The sequence below is a fragment of the Heliconius melpomene genome, chromosome 17 (assembly GCF_056956725.1).
Source record: "Heliconius melpomene rosina isolate 202511_hmr_F chromosome 17, ASM5695672v1, whole genome shotgun sequence".
Taxonomy (NCBI): Eukaryota; Metazoa; Arthropoda; class Insecta; order Lepidoptera; family Nymphalidae; genus Heliconius; species Heliconius melpomene.
Window position 1 is genome coordinate 5,166,760 of NC_140405.1, and position 17,091 is coordinate 5,183,850.

General features: G+C 33.2%; 1 protein-coding gene across 9 annotated transcripts in view; it reads left to right on the forward strand.

The window, feature by feature from the left end:
- rdgA (retinal degeneration A) overlaps window positions 1–17,091 on the forward strand; it is a 111,506-nt gene that overhangs the window by 38,815 nt on the left and 55,600 nt on the right. For 8 of the 9 annotated variants that reach the window (XM_085201037.1, XM_085201039.1, XM_085201038.1 and 5 more), the window contains 2 exons: window positions 2,250–2,393; window positions 2,665–3,386. In XM_085201037.1, the coding sequence (XP_085057163.1) occupies window positions 2,734–3,386 (653 nt within the window). In that variant the 5' untranslated portion in view covers window positions 2,250–2,393; window positions 2,665–2,733. Of the gene's footprint in view, window positions 1–2,249; window positions 2,394–2,664; window positions 3,387–11,481; window positions 12,104–17,091 lie in introns of those variants that run through there. The other variant, XM_085201042.1, reaches the window with a different exon arrangement.

Below are 17,091 nucleotides of genomic sequence, written 5' to 3' on the forward strand. Positions count from 1 at the left end.
GCCTTAACAAAAGTTATTGTTATACATAGAAAACTAAAGTTTTAACTAATTCAATAAAACTTTTGTAGTAATTTACTCGAACATTATACTTTGTACTGCTTTAACTTTTTAATTTACGAACTGATTGAAATAATATAAATATGTTAAGAGAAGTTTGGCAAAATATTCAAAACAGCATTTAAATCGGTTCAGCCCTTTCTGAGATTGGCATGCACAAACACACAGACAGATAGGAAACTTAAAATGCTCCTACTACTGAATTTTCTTACATAAATCTTCCATGTACAAACTAATTGTGTATATTTAATAGATTAGAAGAATAACTATGATAACAAAAGCTTATAATAAACTTTTGTTCCACATATGCTTAGAGCGACGTGGTGTCCGCTCTCGTTGTCTAGATAAAACTTTAAGAGATATGGTTACACAATATAATGCTTTTAGTTTATATTGAAGAGTTATATAGCAATGTGTCATGTTACAAATACGAGTATATTGGTAAAGTTTCCGTATACTACTTCGTGTAGATACTTACTGAGCGTGTATGAGTAAAAAAATATCTTTCAGTCATTATATTTATTGACTTTTAGGAAGAACCCTATCGTATTATATACTAGACACATTGCAGTGTATCGAGCCAAGTTAAGCCTAGTGAATTAATATACGGAAGATTTACAATCCATTTTTAAATCCTATACAACTCTATTAGGTTAGGGTAAGAGCTAAAAATACTGTCGATTCAAATAATAAAAACACTCCATTCAAACTATAAAAACTGTAGGTATATAGATGAAAATCAATTTAAACGTTTGTGCCCCCAAATAGATGAATATTACAATTAACAATAGTACCTACGATGCCACAAACAGACATAAATATACACATGCACAGCTACGGCAAAGTTAGCTTACAACACCCCTTCGTTTGCGTTGAGGACTTAAAATCAATATATAAAGGAACTTTCTTAATAATATAGGTACATTTATATGATTTGGATATATTGTATAGTCACGCTTTAGCTGTTAAAAACACCATTTGGTAAAGTCAGTTTATTTGTCAGCGGATTAAACAAAGTCCGATATTTTGAATATTGTACTTGGCTCCTATTTTTATGTTTATATTTTTGATTGCGGCGTTGAGTTCTGGCACTCAACACGCAATGCCTCCAGAATTCGGCAGAAAGTGGGGAACGGAGTATCTTAACACTGGGTTCCCTCTGCTTACTCTGCTGTGTGCGGGATACAGCGTGAAGCTTGTCAGCTTATATGTCTAGCAGAAATATGTCGTGTCATGTCTGACATGACATATTTCTTATCAAAATAAATGCAAAATATAACAATAAACTTTTTTTTTAAATTTACATACTACAAAAAGTGATCTTAATCTCTGTATTATTGAGTAAAAATTTATAAAGGATGTTGCAGTTGATTTCAATATTTAAATACTGTTCGTGAGAGATGCTAATAGTCAATTTAAAACAACACATGAAGTCGTACAGAAATTCGTAATGGACCTATAGGAAATTAATTTAAAAGAATAATAAAAAATGGAAATTAAGATTAAATTGTAATTTCTGCTTTTCGTAAAAGAATTAGTTTATTAATATTTAGAGTGATGAAAGCATCGTATAAAAAGAAATATTTATAGGATTATTAAAAAACATTACATTTCAAAAGAAAATAGTAATAAAAGAGAACAAAAATGTTTTTCTTTATAAGATGAAACTTCAATAGGAGTAGTCTTAGAGAGGTAGCGAGTGTTCTCATGAGAGGATGCTTGACCTTGCTCTTTTTGACCTGCTGATGAAGAACTACCCATTGCTATTAAGATTATTTTATATATTCCATTAGTTATTTTTAAAAATAATGTTCACAGTAAAACTAATATGTTATAACTTTTATGGTATACGTAAAATTTATTAGTTTCTTAATCCTAAAAATTTATAGATTATATATATTCTACCTTTCAAGTTGAATAAAAATAACATTTAATATTATTTTTCTACAACATAACTTACATCAAGATATCATTGGCACCATATGAAAGAATGAAAAACATTCACCGCTGATTCTTCTACTGCATTCGCAGTAGAAATGCGCCATCTTTTTAGGATATACGAAGTCAGCTTAGCTGATCGAATTCTAAATTAAGAGACAAATACTGTTACAATATCTTAGTTTTGTACCATATATATATATAATGTAAATTTAAAAATTACAAATAACTTATTTATGATATTGTTTTCATAGATCCGGTCGGCGTCATTTGATGAGATTCAACTGGAAGCTGCGCGGGGCTCTGGTGCAAGTGTTTTGCTGGCAGTACCGCAGCAAGGCGCGCGAAGCCGCTCCTTCGATTCCGCCGGATCTGATGACTCGGGCACTTATCTAGAGGTAATAGAATTAACTGCTTGCAATTATTTGGTATTTAAAGAGTAATTTGCAGACACAGGTTTATAAAATTCTAATTCTTTAAATCTCTATTCTTTGGAAAGAATTTGGAAATTAAATATCTGTTCATGTTTTAATGATCGGGATCACAACGTGAAGAACTTTTTGCGAGCCAGCCCAGCGAGGGATATTACAAACATTATTATTTTACTTTCGTTTCTGAATGTATTAATGCTTAATACAGTATCACTAATATGCTTTTTATTTGTGACAGGTACCACGGCTATGGTCTCGACGTCGTTCTGGGAAAGGTACACCTCCACCATGTGTTCATTGTCGTCATATGGAAACTTGGTTGGCACGTCGCAGCGAAGAGCGATCCACACCTGAAAGACCACCAGCATCCTCATCAGCTGAAGACGATGACGATGATGATGATGAAAGTGATGCTGACGTACCACGAATTCTTCTGGCGCCAGTACCAGCACCTAAAACATTACTACCGCCGCCGTCCTTATCACCACCACCATCACCGGGTGCACCATCCTTTGAGTTGCAGCCACCAATCGATGAGCCCCCTATTTTACCGCAAAGGCGACGCTCGATTTCTAGACAAGAAGCATTTTTTGTGGAACCTACTGGCAGCTCGTTAGAAAATGTTCGCGCGTCTGATCAGGCAAACAATGCAAGAGACAGCTTAGTTCATGACATTTATTTAGCTGTACCTGAACTGAAACGTGATCGCGCGGCATCTGTAGATTCAAGTTTTTCCAAAGTTTCCGGAGGAGCAAGAGCTGAGGAATTAATTGAAGGAGGTGATTGTTTAACGGTTCCCGGGTCAAGTCTTCGGTCGCGGTCAGTGGATATCGTCTTGCCGACTGCTGAACAATCACGTTACAAGGCACTTGCGTTAACATCTTCTCAAGTTCCACCACCAATTAATTATCAAGTGCCTGAAGAACCGATTCCTGTTGTTTTACATACTCTCGAGAGCAGGTCAGTAACAATACCCTTTAAAACTAAAAAATCGAAATAAAAAATTATTTTTTTACCTTTCTGTTTTTATTTTTTAATGTTTTCTCACAATAAATAATACTTACTTTCGTGCATGATAATTTTTTGCACAATACTTCAACTAAAATATTCGTTATTTTTTAACTTAATGTATATTTACATTTATTTCGGTAATATGGACTTGTAAATATGATTAAAGCGTATAGGGTCGATAGTGCGGTGCTACGCGAGAAGTGATATGAGAAAAGTTGTTGTGGATGTTATTGCCCACATAACAGGTCTTTGTCATATAACTTGGTATTTACTTGGAAATAAGTTACTGAAGACATCGTATTTAATTTCATATTCAATTTCATAAATATGTAAAATTTAACAAATAAATGTAAAAAAAATAATGTAAGAATACACCGCAAAGTATTCATAACTTCATTTGAAAATTAAACTGAAGTGCCTGTTGTAATTTCAGAAGCAAAGATATCAATTTTTCTCGTGTAAAAACTTTTTGCCAGGCGCATTCATTTCAAGTTACCGCTTCTCCTTACACAATGTTTGAAAGTTTCAAGTTTTGTAGCTTCTACTTGTGATATTTTATTTGCATGTATGAAGTTAAAGTTGAAATTAGTCTTTATTACGTAACTAAAGTTTACTGTTAAGAATTTTACATTTTTAAATAATTGTACATTGATAAAATCATATATATTTTTTTCTTTTTCGTTTACTAGAAAATGCGAAACATAATTACAAGATATACTAATATAATGTAACTTATAAGAAATTGAAGCCTCATAGTGTATTAGGACAACCGAGTATTTTTTTCCTTATATTCGATACAAACCTATTCATTACTTCGTACCCGACGGCGGCGTGAGGATATGTGTTGAACAGTATGTATGTTTCTCCCTGTTGTTTTGTATAGATAGAGATAGAGATAAGCGGGTAGAGCGATTTTAATGATTCTTATGTCAATCTATTCTTCTTATACGATCGAGTTTCACTAAAGGCATGATAATAATTAAAATTCACCGCAATGACGAAAAGATAATATTATCAAAATGGAAAAATAAAAATCAACGAAATGTTTCGAATGAGTTATCGTTGAATAGGCTTTCGAAAATTATTTTTACGTTCCTTTCACCATTTTTCATTTTAAGTAACAGTTCAGGATATTTAACGATTCAACGTCGTTTAAAAAATTCTCACAAATTTTCATATTTTTATATTTTTTTTGCCTTAACGCGAAGAAAGTAGAACTATTAAGTAAAGTCGATTTATTGAATAAATGAAAATAGAAATAAATGACTTGATGACCTATTTAATTTTTCATTGGCAGGTGAGAGAACACGAATCCAACGTTTAAATTGTTTATTCCGTTCCGTTTATTTAGTTATGATCTTTCCATAGTTTAGATAAAAAAACTCAAATTAAATAAATTAATGACTGAGTTCTGACTATTTTTAATAGGTAAAATAGGTAATCACTTTTTAAGCTTTATTATATTTCTTGTTTAAGTAACCAAAAATATCTAGATTTACGTAAATACAATATGCATTACTTCTAAGGATCATTAAAATCCTATTTGTATAGGTGTATTGATAGATCCACTGGACAATACCGTCCATCACAATTACTGGTTAACGGTTAATGGATTAATGTTCAGCAAATAGCTTCTTAGTGGTTAGTAAAATGAGAAGTCATACTCTTGTCTGTATATATATTATATAGTCATGTCATGTTGTTTGAGGCCAGTCGTGGCGCAGGGGCCCAGGGGCGATCGATCCCCACTCGGAAGTGAATATTTATTTAAATTTATATTTCATTTTCTTCGCTTTGGTGTCTAGGCAAAGTGCGGCGTTGAGTTGAGTGAAAGGTGGGGAACGGCGTGTCTTAACACTAGGTTCCCTCTGCCTCTGCCAAAAGACATAGTTATCAGAAGTCCCATTTACTTAACGTTTTTAGGACTTTTTAAATATCCATACGTTTAATCTCTAAAGCATTTTTTAGAACCTAAATTGCTTTATACATGTGCTCCACAAGAAAAACCGATTTGCTTATTAGAAATATTCATCAGGATCATAATGTGGTATCGTGTAAGTAAATGCCAGTTCCACGCCGTGGTTACACAGGTACATACTTCCTCTCTTGGGAAGGCGCATCTGATAAAGCTTTGTTAATGTTTCTGGGCTTAGAATTAAACAGACTTTTCATTTCAAGCAACCTGTATGGCCAATAGGTTAGTTAGGCTACTAATAATTATTAGTAATATAAATATAATTTATAGAGCTCTGCAATTGTGATAATTAAAAAAAAGATAGGCACTAAGAGATATATTAATTATGAGTTTAACGATTTATTTAGTATTTAAGAACATACATAACCGTACTAAAATAACCCACATTTTTTTCCTAAATAACATTAAATAAAAACGGAGCAGGCGATGCGCGCGGCCGCTGGTGTAATAATAAAATTAAGAACTTGCGCGTGAAAATTTCTAAGTACATTTTCTTTCACAGTATGACGAAAATCCAATTTTTATACACGTTCTTTTCGTAAGTGTTGTTTGCTTTGAAATAAAATTCAAAGACGAAGTTATTTTAGAAATGATAAATGATGTGTAAAGATAACCAAAAAATTAAAGCTTAATTATTGCAGAATGCAATGAGAGTATATGGTTAGTCACTAAGTGCTAATGTAGTAGATTGACCCTAGACTTAAGGTGAAGAGAGCACTTGAGTGCTGCCTGATTGCAATTAGGCTCTTATATTAGTAAAGACATATCCAAGAATTTAATTAAACTAAGTCATATTCGTATATAAATAAGTCATATTTGATAGAAATGTAGCAGGGCAGGCGGAAAGAACCTAGTGTTCCTTTCGTTCCTTTTCCACCCTATATTCGAGACATTGCGTATTGAGTGGCGGAATTATCCTTTTTTGTTACCAGAGCAAGGAAATGAAAATAATACATACCTACCCCTGAAGTGAGAACCTACAACAGCTTAGTGTAAGATGCTGTGCCGCTAAAACCTTTTTAAGTATAAAATTAAAAATGAAAAATGTCTTAACATAACAGATTTATGGGGTTTATAATAATAGAGTATTTGTTTTTGTCTGTAATGGCAGATATATCAACTCAACGACGCGGTTTGTATCGTTCCTAGAGTAAGGAAATTAAAATGTTAAATATAACGTTTAATCTAGTGGGAATAGAGCCTACAACCTGCATCCTGCACCGCATCGCAGTCAAACCTTTGTGCCTCTGCGCCACGACTGACCTCAATACAAAGATAATCCTTTTAATAATCTGTGCAATCCAAGTTACAGAGGTGATTCCACTACAATACTTCTAGTGCACTATATCATGTAGGGCACTAGAAGTAGAGTATTCTAAATGCACGTAGGAGTTAGTTAGGCAGGATAGAATTCTACCTAAAACTAAAAAAGCAAAGCAGGTAGGTTAAATTTGTCTTGACTAAAGAAAATTGAATATCTGTCATATCAAATATGTAATTTTAAGTTTATATTTAAACAAAATATTAGTAGGTCGAAGAAGGCTTGGCTTAATCAGTCTTTAAGATGCAAGAACACGTAAATAACGAAGCGGAATGTACAATGGAATAATTTATATAATGAATTACTGAGGCACAAAGAGGTATTAAAAATTCAAGAGGAATTCCCGTAAATGAAATTAATTGTGTAAGGTCAATGATGGCCTTCCTCAGGGATGAGGCCATTCATATTGAATTAGGGTAAATTGAAAGATACACATAAAATACCCAGTTTGTTTATTTGTGGCCTGTAAACCCGTACTACAAGTGTATAGCTGATTTATTTAATCAAAGAGCATTAGGCAGAAAGTAATTAGAAGTTGAGTTGAGAATTTTAATTAAGCTATTAAAATTGGTGCGAAAAATTTTGGTGGAGAAATTCTCGACTTCGTGAATTAACCTTCGAACTTTTCCACCGCAGCTTAGAAAATGCTGAATAGGTTTAGAGTTTCGCGAAACAAGCTCTTTACGCTTTTATATGGTAGGATTAAGGGCTTAGCTGTCACGGTGAAATGTTGAAAAGACAATGGCTGTATTGTCACGTCGCTCGCTACCTAGCCTAGGCTGGCACCTATTCATATTGGAATGATGCTACAATATTTTATTAATGAATGTTAATCCGTAAAAGCGGCCATTTTGCTCTTTTATATTGACAATTTTTTTATGAATTTAAGTTACATTTTTTTTATTTTACGTAGTATTTTACATAATGAGGCGAAGGGACATAAGTTAGTGACCGTAAATGCACGTTCGAGCCCCACTTGAGGAAATTAAATATTTATTTGTTCTTATAGAATGGTCTCCGTGGTACTTAGGTACTAGATGGTCTGGTAGACGTTTAAAACGAGACAAAACGTGGAAAGCTGTATTATATACCTATAATGTTAAATACCTAAGAGATATTAAAGTCTTCATCTTTAAAATAAAAAAAAGTATAAAATATTTGGATACTACTAAAATTAGGGTTTTTGATTAATTTTTCCAGCGGAGATGCCATCGAGTCATTAATTAAAGCTCCGTTACGATCTCGTTAATAAGAGTATCGTGTTTAAGACTTGAGATAAATTTATCAAATTTAATTTAAGAAGCCAGTTGTGGCGCAGGAGCAGAAAATTTGACTGGGTGGTTGCGGGTTCGATCCCGACTCGAGGAATTGAAATATTTATATACATTTGTATATTCATTTCTTCGCTCTGGTGTCGAGGCAAAGCGCGGCGTTGGGGTCCTCCACTCAACACGCAATGCCGCCAGAATTCGGCGGAAAGTGGGGAACGAAGCGTCTTAACACTAGGTTTCCTTTGCCTGTCCTGCTGTGTGCGGGATACAGCGTGAATTTAATTATTTTTATAATTTTTATCAAATCTGTAAATATTTTTCACTGTTCTACCTTGCCGTTTCTTATACCTCACCGCGTTTATACCAAAATTAATTAAATTAAAGCTCCACGGAGTCATTTGTGGAATTCTAAGTCTCTCAAATTTTTCGCGATCCCAAATTCATTAAGATAATGACGCGGCCGCCCACACTGTATGCTAATGATATTACTTTAATAATACAGGACTAGTTGACGACAGTTTTGAGTCCGTGAAACGCATTGTAATGTGCTTGTAATTTTATAAGCGCGCGAAATTTTATTCATGCAGCAAACGTAAGTAAGGAACGCGAAAGGAAAGCGTAAGTGGAGAACGGAGTGACAGAACACACGCGGAGAACTAATTTAATCTTATTTTAATTTTATTTAATATCTAGATTTTATACAGAATCACCTGCAAACATTATAAAATGGTGCATTATAATAATATATTAAGTTTATATTTTTATCATTAATAATAATGGTAACACTGATGTGTGTATCCCGCAGGTGGAATGGTAATATAAATATTAAATATTTTCCTCGAGCGAGAATTGAACCCAGAGCCTGACGCGTCCACGGCACCACGGCTGTTCTTCCGTGTTCATGTCTAATAGTTTTGATTGTGACTAAAATAGAGCACAGTCCCAAAGTGGTTGATCACGCGCATACTACGACTGTTTATAAATAGTTTTGTCACTTGGCAGATGTTTTGGCGAATCCCGGCACTTCTTTCGGCGCGGGAATGTCGCGTGTTTCTACTTTGCACCGTTACACTTTATTTTCGTCGAAGACTTGCTACAGACGGTCATTATTTGCTTCTTGTTTATTTACACATTGATTTTGCGCCTTTGAACAACTGTAATAAAATTGGAAAAATAATCAAACGTTTTATTTGCGTCAATTAAGACGTTGAAAAATTTTATGTTAGCGTAGTTTTAACGAGATACTTGTTGTATAGGGAAAATACCTGTAATATCGATTTAAATAAATACATATACATATATAATATACGCAAATATTTCCCTATATATTTACAGGTAAAAACACTTTATAAAACGTAAACTAACATTGTGATTCCACTATACGATCTGTCTTTTGGAATTATGGCTTTGGGGATTTACTATTTCTATGAATAAAATAAAGGCATAAAAGTAAAAAAGTTTGTTACACATTTGATTTGAAATTGAATTTCGTGATCAGAATTTTTGTAGCTTTATTGTATTGATATATTGTGTTGTTCGTGATATGTCAATGGAATGAAACGTACAAAAATAATAACGCCAGTTAAGTTTGAGTCGGAATCGGCCGCCAAGGTTTCATACAAAATGCTTAAAAAACGAGGCTTCTTTTGATTCCGTCGACTTAGACGCATTTTTTTCCGTACTGAAAAGGACTGTAGACCTGGATTGTCATTAAGCCTTTATTAGCAACTAGCGGCTACGCCCGCTTGAAGTATAAGAATATTTATTAAATATATTTATGAAATTATTTACAGTTTTCAAAAGAGAGATGCGTTAAGCAAGCTTATTTTGGGTGAAGTTTTCTAACAACAAACTTTGCAAATCGTTGCTTAGGAACGACGGTTGTTATTAACATGGCGGAATAAATTGTATGTCAAATTAATGAATATTTTAATATATTGGTATATATCGAAAATATTACAAATATGAGAAAAAAACGTATCCTATGTTCATCCCGGGACCCTCAAGTATCTCTATATGAGTATTTTATCACAATTAAATTAGCGGTTTGGTCCTGATTGCGTAAAAGACAGACAGACAGACAGACAGAGTTACTTTCGAATTTATAATATAGGTATGGATTCTTTTCTTTACATTTTTACGTATACATGTATTAATTAGGCGTCGACGTGTCTGTGTGACACGAAGGTTTTTTCCTGACCAACGTTGTCGTCAGACCAACGTTTTGTCTTTTGTTGTTTCCCTCATCGTGTGACCCGTCCAGCCCCATTTTTTCGCATAATCGCGATGACAACATTCGCAACTTTTGTTATGTTCCTTATGAATAGATCTTGACATGTTTTGCGATTATTAATCGATATTGCTTATATTTTGTTTTAAACTAACTGTGTTCTGGCACACTCGGAACGCCATAAAAAAAGAACAACAGCAACAAACTAACTATGCTATATCGTAAAGTAATTTGAAATAGTTACTCGGAAAGTTGTAATTATTATTGCAATTAACAATAATCTACAATTGAAAATTCACGCCATCTTGAGAAAATTACTTTCGACAGACGGACAATATCACTGATCGTATAAAGGTTCTGTTTTTTTTTTCTTTTGGAGTTCAGACCTTAATAGTTTTTTCTTACTCTTAATAAGCGATTTACTATTCAGTGTATTCAGTATTTAAAATAGTTCTATTTCGGCGCTTGCGTCGCCGCGATACGCAGCGTATAGCGGAGCGCTGCGCACGCGCTTGCTTCGACGGACCCTCGATATTTTAGTTCGCGTGGTTGTTCCCACAGCCTAAGACGTTTCGGGCACTGTCGAGGCTATACCGATTGCGAATAAAAAATTGCACAGTGTAGTGAACCGTGGTTAACTATAAAAAGATCATAAAATAATTTGTGAACAAATAACCTCTGTCAAATTTTACTAAGTACAGTTATACAAATATAAATTATTATTTGAATATCTAATAAATATAAATAAATAATATATCTCCGTAACGTGATTAATCGGAATTTATTCATAAACAAGGATAATTCATTGAAATATATAAGTACTTGTAATGTAAAATAACATAATATTTAGTTTATTCTATTTAAATACATTCCAGTGTGAAGGTCACAGTGTGTTGACTCGACCAATGTCAACTAAATGTGTCCCCATCTTGCACGACTTTTTTCACTTACTTCTTCTTAATTATTATATTTCATTAAACTAAAAAATACTTACTCGACAAAGCTTTTCTTTTATTTGAAAATAAATTGTTATTACAAATTGTTATAATATATACGAGCTAATTTCAAACAATCTATTAGCAACATATTATCTACATATTTAGAAAGCAATGCAATGGAATTTGCAGTTATTAAAATGTCACTTTTAATTTTATCTGAGTGCTGATATATCAGTATTTACAATAAAATAAAATAATATTTTCAAATCATTTTTGTATAAGGCCAGGAGGACAAAAGTCCTTTATTTGAATAGTCATACGTATGACATATTGTGTGGTGACATCACTATTATAGACTCACTCTGCGGGCTCTGTGGCCGAGCGCTATAGCCGCTAATGTATGCGCGAGATACCACAATGTTTGCTTAGAGATAACGATGACAGGAATCTGCGCGCGCACACCGGCATAAGAATCAGAAGCCACGTGCTTTTCCGTTGCGACTTGGTTACGATTTGCAGGCGATTAAATTTCAAACAAATGATAGCATCACGGAGGATGGTCTTCAGCATCACGTTTTTAATCTAGTTTAAAGTGAACACTGTGCACGAGTGGAATATACCGCGAAAACGTCGGTGTACCGGTGTGGCGATATGTTGTTGTATGATAGCGAAGGAACGAGAGGGCCTATACAACGGAGGCACTCAGATCCTTTAGAAGTTCTATGCTGGCGTGGGGCACGGGGAGGGCAGTCGCGGGCAGCTCGCGATGCATGCCCGCCACTCTGCCTCCGCCTATTGATGAGCGTTCCAGTGAGGAGGAAGGCGAACATGATCCCCAAGGCGCGCTGCTCGCGGGCGCCGCTGCTCGTGCCAGAAGACGATACGCCGTAAAGATTAAAAGGAAATCTAAAATAGCCTTCAGAGCCCAAAGGTAGGTATTTTTATACTCGATATAAACGAATTAAATAATAAATATTATAAGGATAAACATTAAAATCTTTAATGGACGAAAAATCCGGAAGGGGTTCTCTATTCGACGCGTATATATTTTTGTACGTTAAAGCGGTTAGCTTTTTATTGAGATAGATAGTTCCTTTTTTGTGGGTAGGACATACGCCAAACGTGGTCCCATATAAATTTTCCAAAAAGATTTAACGATAACGTTAAGAAAGTAGAAGAGAGTTTATCAATTAAGGAAAAGTGACGAATGAATAATCATTCAGTCAGTTTAAGAAATGTATATATTTATGATTTTCCTCCTTTATTGTTATTGTCGGTTTTTTTTTAATTCTTAAAATTCTTATAAAGTATAGTTGGTATAACTTATAAGTAGATAGATGTCTTTGGCCTACGACAAAGCGTCGTTATTGTTAGACAATTTGGGTCAATCAATGAATAACCAATAGAATACTCTATTATTGTACACAACCAGTGTCATAAAATCGGGACAGTTAATATCCTGATTAATCAAATAGAATGCTATACAGTGAATTGATTTTTTTTAACTTCACGCTGTATCCCGCATGTAGCAGGGTAGGCAGTGGGAGCCTAGTGTTAAGACCGTCTGCCACACTCACTCCCAATTTCCACCAAATTCTGGAGGCATTGCGTGTTGAGTGGCGGAACTCAACGCTGCGGTTTGCTTCGACACCAGAGCGAAGAATTTAAAATATTCAATATTTCGTTTCTTCGAGTGGGAATCGAACCGGTCTCGTTTATAGTCACACTCTTGTGCTCCTGCGCTATGACTGGCCTCAATGAATGGAAATTAATTTGATTGTAGAACTATTAAATAGGTATATTTAAATATGAGGCTCACAATCTCTTTATATTTGATTAATTCGCTTTTTTTATTCATTTTTCTGTTTTATTTAATACTAGTGGGCCCGGACGCGGCTACGCCCGCGAAAATATAAGCCTAAATCATTAAAATAAGTTAAAAAATTATAATAAGTGGAGATTTATTATTAGAAAAAATATCTGAGTAACCGAAATGAACAAACCAAAGAAGTAAAAGTAACTAAAGGAAATTCTTAATATTAGAAAAAAAAACCTAAAGTTTGCTGTGCGCGCGTACTAAACATTTTTCTATATTAAATAATTATTAATTTTTGCAAACAATATTAAATAAAATCTCAAATGATTAAAATTACGATATTTTAAGTGTATAACATCGGTATAGATAACCGAACTGAGATAAATTAATTATAAGCAGCAAATAATTACATAAAAAATAATAGTAATTCGAAAATCTATAAAAATTTACAAAATCATCAAAGTCATCCGCCCGTTCGCGTCGGTCATACTCATATTATGCCGCCCGAAGGCTAGGTCATTTGGAATCAGTCACATCTTAATTATTTATTAGAATGTTATACAGTAAATTATAATTTCCATCTAGATGAAATGCTAAAAGTGACTATTATATTTATTTTCATAAGGATGAATATCAAATTATAGAAATCATCTAATTTTTGTTAATGATTTGTATAAAGAGATTTGTATAAATCTATATCGGCGCGCACCATGTATGCATTAAGCAAATTCGCTGTGGGTGACGTTTTCTTAAAACAGCAAACTTTGCAAGCCGTTGCTTAGCAACGCGTAGCGACGATTGTTATTAACATGGCGGAATAAATTCCTTGTCAAATTAATTATTTTAATATATTGGTATATAACGAAAATATTACAAATATGAGAAAAAAAAAGTATCCTATGTTCATCCCGGGACCCTCAAGTATCTCTATATGAGTATTTTATCACAATTAAATTAGCGGTTTGGCCCTGATTACGGAAAAGACAGACAGACAGACAGACAGACAGACAGACAGACAGACAGACAGACAGACAGACAGACAGACAGACAGACAGAGTTACTTTCGAATTTATAATATAGGTATGGATTTGGATTAGAAAGGGAAAAGGTTTAATTATATTTATGTTTACTTATAAAAGATATGTCAAGAATTACTAGAGACTAAAATTTTTATACTAAACGTTTTAGCAAATTAATAAAATGAGGAGGATTTCTGACTTTAATAAAATGAGGATTTTACGAAAATTGTAAGTATCAAAATTATTACTATTAATATAATTACATATTTAAACCCACACTGAAAAATAATCTGTTGTATTTAATAAAGTAATGAAATATCAGTAAAAACATAGTTAAAAGAAGAATAATATAGCGATTCATACCACAAATTGGTCCGATAAATTCAAACGTCGAACGAAATGCTTTTGAAAGGTAACTTCAAAGAATTTAAAAGTATATTTATTTTCAAATAAATACTGGTTTTATCTATTTCTTATTCTTTTGAAACCTAGGTGGATGTTCTAAATATGATACTTGTATGTGTGTATATCACTTTTTAGGGTTTCGTACGTCAAAAGGACAAAATAGGACCATCACGTTGTTGTCCATCAAGGCCAAGCACTGATAAAAAAAATACTTTTAAGCATTTAAATGATACGAGCGTTTATGCATCGTTTTTGCTGCATTTTGTATGAAATTCGCGTGATCAAAAGCTTTAGGATACCTCCCGCCGCGTCGTCGTACAGTTATGGAATTTGGCACGGAGTGGGAACTTACAATACAAGTAAAAGAAAAATTCTAACGGAAATTCATATTTATATTACAGATAAAAAATAATTCTATACTCATAATTGTAGTTAATTTCATACAAAATGTCCGCTAAGTTTTATAAGTTGTACTTCCCGTTGACCTATAATCCTGAAATTGGTAACCCTCGGTAAAATAACCCTCGTTGACACTTGACCGGTTTATTAAGAATTAAAATTCACTTAATTAGTAAAATATATTATTGTATGACTTAATAATGAAATGAATGAAATAATTAGCTTTTCGATATGATTTTTAAGTTCGAAAGTACTTTTTCTTAACTTTTTTTATTACTAATACTAACTTTTATGAATGTTAATTTTCACCTTGCAAAATATATAATAATAACTTATGCTATGTGCAAACATTAAGTAATGCAAACAGCGGAAAAAATACGAAATTAATTAACGGCGTAGGTACCATTTTGTGAATGCAATCTTGTTGTGCAGTACTAGTAGGTACTCCAGTTGAAATTCCATAATGAGATAATTCGATTCTTATTTGTTTTCTTCTACAAACGACAATAGTAGCTACAGTACGATATGAATATTTGGATAAAATATTTTTACTTTTTTTGCACTTGGCGTTAGAAATTAACATAACTTAAATTATGTCTATCTTCTACACATCTTAAGAATACTAAATATTTGCTATACAGAAAATTAAAACCTCATGTGACATTCAAACCTACACTCATATTCTTATATATATAGACGAACATGTTCCAACTAAGCTGTGAATACAAAATGAGAAAACAAAATAAACAAACGCTATATAAAGGGATAAACAACTAGAGAGACGGTTAGTTATAAAGTTTATGCAAATGTAAATGAATTGTCTTCAAGCAAATACATTTCAGCCCCAAGAATGGCGTTCGAAAGGGCTGTTAGCATTCCCGCCACGTCCCTGCAACAGGTAGTGCGCGACTATGACACTCCACACTACCAACATAATATTCTGATTATTCATTTTGAATTATTATTTTGGTACTGTGTGATATTGTTTGCCATAGTTCAATATTTTAAAGTTCAAGGTTATTTGTTAATTAAATTTTCACAACGGATTTGGCTTTTTAAAAATGTATTTTAAAATTAAATTAAATCAGCTTCACGCTGTATTCCGCATACAGCAGGGTAGGTAGAAACTAGTGTTAAGACACTCCGTCCCCCACTTTCTGCCGAATTCTGGAGGCATTACGTGTTGAGTGGCAGAACTCAACGCCGCGATTCAAATGATACAAGCATTTAAATGTATTTAAGTACAGCTAAATCTGTAGCTCGAATGTAGGAATATGGACCAACGTGCAGGTACAATAAAGTCCCTAGATTTATTCCTTAGGTAGATAAAGTATTTAATGGACAATAATATTAATATTATGATTGCTGAGTTGTATTAAACGTTAAAAAGTGCAAAGAATAAAATGTAGGAATTTCAATTTTGAAAAAAATGAAAGATAAGCATTTTTTTCTCTTTTGTTAATTTTAGTTTCAAATTGCAACGATGTCTGTATTTTTAGTGTCTTTTGCGGTAAAAACTATGAAGAATAAATGTACATTGCAATCTCAATATTTACAGAACTATTAGTGCGTTAAAAAAATAGTGATTTAAAAATGTTCTTGATTATTTTGTCACTGTCGTAATAAGACCATTTTGATGTAATTTTCGATAATTAATTTAAATAAATTGCTTAATTAACTACGCAAATTAGAGTACGTACGTAAGAGGGCCACATACATTGACCTGAACGGCAACTGAAAGCTTTTTAGGTGAAAACAATAAACGGTCGATAATCGTGCTCCAATTTGGGAAAGTAGGCAAACTCGAATCAGAAAGGTAATTAATTAATTACTTCATTTATATATGCTTAACGAAAGTGGGGTCGTTGAATTTTAAAGGTAAGTAGGAGTTTGAATGTGTATATTTACTAGTGGACCGTCGCGGCTTCACCCGCTTGAATCATACGAATATTTATTAAATATATTTATGAAATTATTTTCAGTTTTCGGGTATATTCTAATAAACTGTGAAACACGTGATCAATGAAATATTTTTGAGAATCTGATTTTCAAATTTTATGAAAAAAAAAACCTTACAAACTTTCAACCCCTATTTTACCTTTTTAAGGTTAAAATTTTTCACAATCCCTTTCTTAATGGTTGTCCAGATTACGAAAATAAACATCTGTCCAAGTTTCACGTTTTTATCATCAGCGGTTACGGTTCTGCGTGTGTCTTACCTCAGTCAGTCAGGTACTTGTCCTTTTATATAAATCAGCTTCACGCTGTAATCCCGCACAC